The sequence below is a fragment of the Panthera leo genome, chromosome C1 (assembly GCF_018350215.1).
Source record: "Panthera leo isolate Ple1 chromosome C1, P.leo_Ple1_pat1.1, whole genome shotgun sequence".
Taxonomy (NCBI): domain Eukaryota; kingdom Metazoa; phylum Chordata; class Mammalia; order Carnivora; family Felidae; genus Panthera; species Panthera leo.
In genome coordinates, this window is record NC_056686.1 from 1,375,922 (window position 1) to 1,383,590 (window position 7,669).

Sequence of the window (7,669 nt, forward strand, 5' to 3'; positions counted from 1 at the left end):
CGGCTGGTTGAGCCCCCGACTCTTGATTTCGGCTCAGGTCACGATCTCACGGTTCGTGGGGTCGAGCCCCGCGTCGGGCTCTGTGCTGACAGCTCGGAGCCTGGAGCTGCTTCGGATTCTGTGTCTCCCTCTGCCCCTCCCCTGCTCATGCTCTGACTCTCTTTCAGTAGTAAATAAACACTTAAAAAAAAACTTAAAAAAAAAAAGAAAGAACTAGATTCAGAGAGTGCCCAAATGCTGGCACCATCAGAGCTGAACTTTAACGCAACTATGGGTGATACGTTAAAGGATTTAATGAAAAAGGAGGACGGCATGCTTGAACAGATACGACATTTCAGCAGAGATAGAAACTATAAAAAAGGAGTCGTGGAAATATCAGAAATAAAAAGCATATTATTACAGGTGGAGGATTTTCCTGACTGGCTGCCCAGCATGCTGGATCCAGCCGAGGAAAGAGGCAGCGAACGTGGAGACTAATTCGGGTCAGACTCTTTAAACCGCAGCACAGAGACTAAAAGGGTGAGGAACACTGAACAGGCCATCCAAGTATTGCGGGACAGCATCAAACCGTCAAGAGAAGAAGAGAGAGAGAGAGAGAGAGAGAGAGAGAGAGAAAGGGGTCAGAAGAAATATTTGAAAAGATAATGGCTGAGAGTTTCCCAAAATGAGTCGAACAAATTCCAAAGAACTCCCAGATTCCAAAGAACACACGTAGCACGAATCCTAAAATACTGAAACACGCACGCGCTTCCCCCGGCCACACCGCAGCCGAGGTCAGAGAGAAAAAATCTCGAGGGCAACAGAAAAAGGAGAAACATTACAGATGGAAACAACAGAGACGGGAGTCATGGCGGCCTTTCCCGCAGCAGCCGTCTGAGCCAGAAGGCAACGGAGTGACTGAGGGAAAAACCCAACGGTCAACCAAGGATTCTCTACTCAGAGATAAAAATCTTTCAACACGCAGAGGAAAGAAAGGCTTTTTCAGAGAAGCAGAAGCTGAGGAAGTCCATTTCCAGCACACCTGCCTGGGATAAATCCTGACGGAGGGTCTCCAGGAAGGAGGAAAATGGGTCCAGCCGGAAAGAAAAAAGAACGGAGAACTCCGGAATGGCTTTTCTTTTTACAACAAAAACAAGTACGCGAGCCTGGCAAGGCTCCCCCAGACCCGGGATCCATGGGATTCTGGAAAGATAACTGTATACCTTATATTTGTGTAGGCTCAAACCGTATTACCACGCCTCATAACCACCTAATAATTGATACGGGGAACGCAGAATGACGGATTCTTTGGCTTTCCTCGACATGAACAGGACCCCAGCGATCTGGCCTCTTGTTGAAGGAGCGGAACCTGAGGTCAGGTGGAGTGAGCCAGCTGCGTCTCAGTTTACAAACCGTCCGAAGGACCTTTTCGTGCAGGAGACCGCAGGTGTAGCTCCTTGAGCTGCATTGAAAAATTCTTTGGAGGAAAGATCAGAGAGGTTGGGAACAGAACTTGCAGATTTAGAAATGTCATTTTCAAAAAAACGTTTATTTAATTTTGAGAGAGACAGAGCATGAGCAGGGGAGGGGCCGAGAGAGAGGGAGACACAGAATCAGAAACAGGCTCCAGGTTCCGAGCTGTCAGCACAGAGCCCGACGCGGGGCTCGAACCCACGAACCGCGAGATCACGACCTGAGCCAAAGTCGGACGCTCAACCGACTGAGCCCCCCAGGCGCCCCTAGAAATGTCATTTTGAAGGGACTCGCACCAAAGTGATTCACTGTTGGGGAACCATCAGTACTGGGTACTCAAGCCCCATCCCGCAATCCACGAAAATCTATCTTAGGACCAAGAGGGTGACATCTGAGAGGCAGACGGGCTGGTAATGAAATAATGTGACCGAAAAAAAGGAAGCCTCTGGAACGAGGTAGCTATTAATGACAAGGAAACCAGATAATGGCAAAGAGAGGAGACGCGACCCAACTTTTCTTCATAGCTCAGCTGTGTATGACCCTCAGTCTTTACCACAAAGCACGGACACGTCTGTATTGCGAGGGCAGGGTCTGGGTTGTGTAGGGAGCTGAATCTGCCTTCCCTTCGGCACGTCGATAACCATACTGATAGTGGGTAAATGACAAATCGACTATTTTGCCATTAAATCTGCTCACGAACACCATGACAGACGTAGGCATTTTTCTAAGTGTTACTGATGCATTAAATCATGGGCCCTCAAGTAAGCCTCTTGTGTGTGTACTATGTTATGTTCCATTTCACAGACGGAGAAACTGAGGCACAGAGGCACGGAAGAAACCTGCCAAGGTCACGCAATAGGATCTGGGGGCGGGGCTGGCACGCCTCCATGCCTGGGCATTAAAATGCCCATAAAATGCCACGCCTGGGCATTAACCACAAGCTTATAACGCCTCCTCACGACCCAACACTGACAGTAAAAGAGGTTCAAAGTCAAGGTTTAGATACGGAAAGCCACCTCAGTCCAAGGGTTACCAATATTTTCCTGTCAGGGGCCGGGCAATAAATATTTTAGGCTTTGTGGGCCACACACAGACTCTGACCAATTCAACTTAGCTCTTGTAGCAGGAAAACATCCACAGACAATACATAAATGAGTGGGCACAGCTGTGTTCCAATAAAACTTTATTTACAAAACCCGGGCCAGCGTTTGCTGGCTTCCGTGCTGGAAAGTGAATATGGCTGCTTCGTAGGAGCAGGATTCCAGGAGGGGCAGGACTGCGGACATGGGGCTTCATCTCCTACTGTAATTTCTATAAAAATGCGTGTGATTTCCCAAAAAGCACTTGTCCGTAACTTTTAAAACAACTGTCCAAACAAAAAATCAACGAGAACCCCTAAATGGACAGTGATGATCGAAAACCTGCACGCTAGCGGAGGGAAAATAGAGGAGGAAAAAATAACAGAGCCACCCAAAAGAAGGCGGACGGCAACCATAACGAAGGCCAGTAAGACTCAATTCTCCGGGTAAGAGACAAAGACCCCAATCCAATCCAGATTCATACGGTTGCAAGAGACACATCGAAGGCGAAAGACACAAAAGGTCTGACAGAGAAAGAATGGAAGAAAATGGGCCGAGTGGTTATATGCACGTCGCACAGAACAGAACGTTAGGCAAAAGACATTCAGATAGAAGGTGTCACTGTGCAATGATAGGCTGTGTGAAGACGCACATAATAACGTAGCCTTAAAATAGACAAATTAATACTTGGCATAAATACGAGGAAAACTGGCGGTTCTCTAGTGCAAGATTTCACACAAGAAAATTAAAAAAAAACCCAAATATATACAAGATTCGATTGGTGTGGATATATCTGTATCTCCAATTTCATCTAACAGTTAGTGATTGGGTGTCTTCCACGAACACGCGTGGATTATTTGCAAAACTGACCACGTGGCAGTCCCAAAGCGGGCCTCAGCAAACACCCAAGAATCAGCACCGCGTAAACCCTGGTTTCTGACCACAATGCAGTTAAGTGAGAAGCCAATGAGAAAAGGTAACTGGCCAAATCTCCGTGCGTCTGGAAATTAAAAAGAAAAAAAAAAATTCAAAATAACTCAGGAATCCAAGAAAAAAAATCATCGTGGAAATGAGAAAGCACTGGGAAATACACAGTAACACTGCATGTAAATTCTTCCGCGGACTCAGAGGGCCTGAGGCCGAGATCAGCTGGGGGGTGGGGGCCGGGGGGACAGTCCCGTCCTCTGGAAGCCTCTGAACCAGGTGCTTCCAGCCCAGCGAGCCCCGAACTAGGCTCCTCGAGGTCTGGGCTCCCCAGGGCTCTCTGTGCAGCCAGAGGCTCCTGCCCCTGGAGCTGGCAGTGCCCCCACCCTGGCGGGGGTCCCAGAGGGGCCAGAGACCAGAGCAGCTGGCAGGGGCCCTCCGGGTGCCTGGACAGGCTGGGAGCAGCGCTGGGCTGGGACGCCCATCACATCCACAGGCTGCGCCCACTTCTGGTCCCCGGAAATAGCCTCGTCTAGCAAAGGATGGCTGGTTCCCTGCGGTGCACGGGGCCAGGGCCAGGCCAGTGTCATTCTAGTGACAAAGGCCGTGATGCCCTACTGTGAGCCCCTCTCTGGAGTCCCGCGCCCGCTGCCCTGGGGGTGGGGGTGGGGGGTCAGCACCCACATCCGGGCTGGGGTGGCGCCTGTGAGCAGCAGGGTGCAGCCCAGGTGCAGACACGTGAGCCCCACCCCCGCCAGGCCCCCCACCCAAGCCGGGGACAGCCCCTCCCTATCCACGCGGAGGGGGAACCAGGAGAGGAGTGTCCTTGCACAGCAGCCCCGGCTGCACCCCCGGGAGCCCGGTCTGACCCCTCCCACCATCTTGCACCCAGGGGAGCCTGTCTGGGGGTCACGGCTTCTGCAGGGCGGGGGAGGAGGAGCATGGCAGCCGCCTCCGTGAGACACAGGTGAGCGCAGGGGAAGAGCGCGGCTCCCGCCACCTGCCGGCTGGGACCGCAGTGCGGGAAGGGAGGGGGCTGCGCGGAGCCCGCGGAACCGGCCGGGGCGGCCGGCCCTGGGCAGAGCCTTCCGGAAGGGGCCGCCGGCGCCCTGCAGGTTAGTGCCAGGTGCGGACCCTGGGCCCCCGCCTGCCCCGTCGACAAGACTGGCGCATCGGGGTGGGTGGGCGGAGGGCGCCTTCACTCACCTCCGCCGCGGGCGGCGTAGAGGAGGCCCAGGGCCACCAGGGCGACACTCAGCAGCAGCAGCAGCAGCAGCAGCCCCCCCTCCAGGAGGCCCGGGCGCTTCTGTCCCGACCAGCCGGCAATCTCCACCATCCCTACGGGGCTCTCGGGCTTCCCCATCGCCAAGTCTCTGGACGGGGGAAAGTGCACAGCTGAGAAAGTCCAAGGCCAAGGGCAAGGGCTGTGTGTCCGGCCAGGGTGGGGAGCCGCGCGTAGAGCCCCTGGGGCCCTGCCTGAGGCTGGGAGGCCGGTGCCGGTCCCTTCAGGACACCGGGCTCCTGTCCCCACCGCCCGGTCCACAGCCGGCTCTCGGCCTGTGTCTCGCTAGCCGGTCTCCCCAGGCCAGAGTCTCTGAGGGCCCGAGGCGCCGGTGGGGGGTGGGGACGGTGCGGCCCGCGGGCCATGGTGGCAACCTCTCCCCAAGGTCGGCTTCTCCAAGCCTGCTCTCCAGCAGGGGTCGTCCAGGGACCACTCTGCTCACAGCTGGGGGTGGGCACTAGGGACCCGGCAGGCCCAGCTCCCCATGCTTGCCAAGGGGCTAGGGCAGCGGAGCCGGCCTGGGGCCCTAGTGCCCGGGGCTGGGGAGGGGGTCCTGGAGCTACGGGCCCCGAAAACCCTCTGGGAGGTGGCGTGGGCCACTGGGCTTCCCGCCCACCTTTCCCGGCCGGAGCCCAGGAGTGGACCCTGGGGAGACCAGAAGGACGGCTGCCCACGCAGGCAGTGACCATGAAGGCCAGCCCCAGCAGCCACCTGGCCGGCGTGCATCCCTGTGTCCCCCTTCCCCACCCTCCCCTGCCCCCGCCACTCCAGGGGTGGGCAGCGGCGGAGGACCGTCAGGGCTGTGGCAGACAGGAGAGGGCGCGCTGCCTGGGGACAGGCGGGGACAGCAGACCCCGAGGGCTCTGAGGTCTGTGCTCCCTTTGGCAAGTGGGTGTGCACACGCCCCTCTTTGCTGGCGCGCACAGCCCTGCCCCTGGGACGGCTGTGCAGCTGGGAACAGCTGGCCGCTGGCCTGTGCGTCAGACTCCCGGTCCTCAAACACCGTGACACAGCCGAGCCCCGCACCAGCGCCCACGCTGCACCGGGCAGGGCCGCAAGTTCGGGAAAAGCCTGAGGAAGACAATGCCAGTCGGGCCCGTGGGCGGGCAAGCGCGGCTGCCGAGACACGCTGGGGCTGGCGCAGGTGTCCCTATCTGCCAATGCCCAGGGGTCTGCCTGAGTTCTGTCTCCCGCTCTGGGCCGGGGGCGGGGGGGGGGGTGGGTAGTCCTAGGCGGGTCTTACTCTCCCCGGGCCTCACCCGCTCCATGACCCAAATGGAGAGAAGCCAGGCCTGCACTGATCTCAGCACCCTCCGCAGCCCCCGTCACCTCTCTGCGCACCCGATATGGTCCTCCGCCCTCAGCGCCCGGCAGACCCCTCCTCGGAGGCTTTGCCCTTCCCCCAGACCCTCCCCCCGCCCCCCCACTCCCCAAAAGCCCCTGCTCAAGGCCATCTTCCCAGTGGAGCCTTCCCTGGGTCCGTCTTCACCAGCCTGACCCCCGGACCTGATTTCTGTTTTGCCACCAGATGTGCGTTTCAGGCTCGATGCCCCTGACTTCTGTTTCCGTGGTCCCCCTCCCCATGGGAAATGTCGGCACCATGGGGGCGTGGGGCTCCGTCTGCCTGGGTCCCCAGCACCCACTCTGGTACCCACGACCCCAGAGGCATCAACCAACGTCAGCTGAACGATGAACGAAGGAACGGGTTCGGCTGGACGGGTCCGAGCCTTGGCTGGGTCTGTGGCTCCGGCCTCTCCAATGGCTTTTGTCTTAGATCAGAACTAGTGAATGCGTTCTCTCCTTCTGTGTCGCTCACTTCCAGGAACTCGGTTTGGCAGAAAAGTGCGCACACACTTTCATATTGAGGGCTAAGGGCAAAGCCAAGTGCTGGGGAATCAGAGCAGGCCTCTCCGGGCTATGGTGGCCAGCCAAGGAAATGGGGCTCGTCGGAGGGGAACAGTGTGGGCGTGCTCACAGAATGCTCTGCCCGGCCCCTGGGAGACGGGCTGGGTGCTGCTAGGGTGCTCCCTCCGTGCTGCCCAGGAAAGCCGGCCCTGGCAGGCAGGCCCCCTCTCTCGGCTCACCTTCAGGTCACTCGGGGGCGGCCGCGTCCCACGGGCAGGTCTCAGAAGGCTGGGTCGGGCTGGCCTAGAGCTCCCGTGAGCTGGGGCCAGGTGGGAGGGCTCCCAGGGCCGGAGAGCAGTGGCTTCAGGTGGGGTTCCACTGAGGCTTCCGGGCCTCCTTTGTGACGCAGGCGAGGGTTCCCTGGAGGCGGGACCATCTCCCACTCACCGGCAGGGGGTTCCATCTGGGTCTGGTGTGGGGGAGGGGCCGAGAGCAGCTCCTGGCCGAGGGAGGGTCCCTTTGCGGGCCTCTGGCCCTGCGTCCTGCCTCCTCCTCCCTCCTCCACCCCACCGTCCTGAGGGGGTTGCGGGGGCTGCCGGGAAGGAAGGCCAGGCCCTCCCCCCACCCTGCCTGAGAGGCGGGGACCAGAGACCCTCACTGGCAGTGGGGTTTGCCAAGGCCCCGCCGTGGGGCTCTGCCCCTTAGTCTCCAGTGAGATTGGTGGGTTCTGGGGGCCTCGCCAGGTATAAAGGGAGGTGGTGTTCCCTACCCGAGACACCCACGTTCTGCCAGCTTGGGCTCAGCGGCCTCCCTCTGCCCCTGGGGACTCTTGAGGGGCAGTCGGTCCTGGCTAGGGGAACAGGAGAGGCTTCTGGACTTGACAGGGGCACGCCAGTGCTTCCGAGCGTGAACCAGTCACCCGGCTGATGGAGGCCGGGGGCTCCGGGCGGAGCAGGTCCAGCCACAACCCAGGCTTCCGTTCCTCGGGCCCCACTCGGGTGCCAGCACGGTTCTGCTTCTGTTTCAGAACCCCACGGAACAAGCGGTCCCCCAGGCCCCTGGGACTCTGGAAGGGTGTCTGGGCAGG

At 58.6% G+C, this 7,669-nt stretch overlaps 1 protein-coding gene across 3 annotated transcripts in view; it reads right to left on the reverse strand.

The window, feature by feature from the left end:
- MMEL1 (membrane metalloendopeptidase like 1) overlaps positions 1–7,578 on the reverse strand; it is a 31,823-nt gene extending 24,245 nt beyond the window's left edge. The window contains exons 1-3 of one of the 3 annotated variants that reach the window (XM_042951379.1): positions 7,352–7,578; positions 6,822–7,002; positions 4,662–4,828 (exon numbers count right to left, since the gene is read on the reverse strand). In XM_042951379.1, the coding sequence (XP_042807313.1) occupies positions 4,662–4,818 (157 nt within the window). In that variant the 5' untranslated portion in view covers positions 4,819–4,828; positions 6,822–7,002; positions 7,352–7,578. Of the gene's footprint in view, positions 1–4,661; positions 4,829–6,821; positions 7,108–7,351 lie in introns of those variants that run through there. The other 2 variants (XM_042951380.1, XM_042951377.1) reach the window with 2 other exon arrangements.
- Between the last annotated feature and the right edge of the window lie 91 nt (positions 7,579–7,669).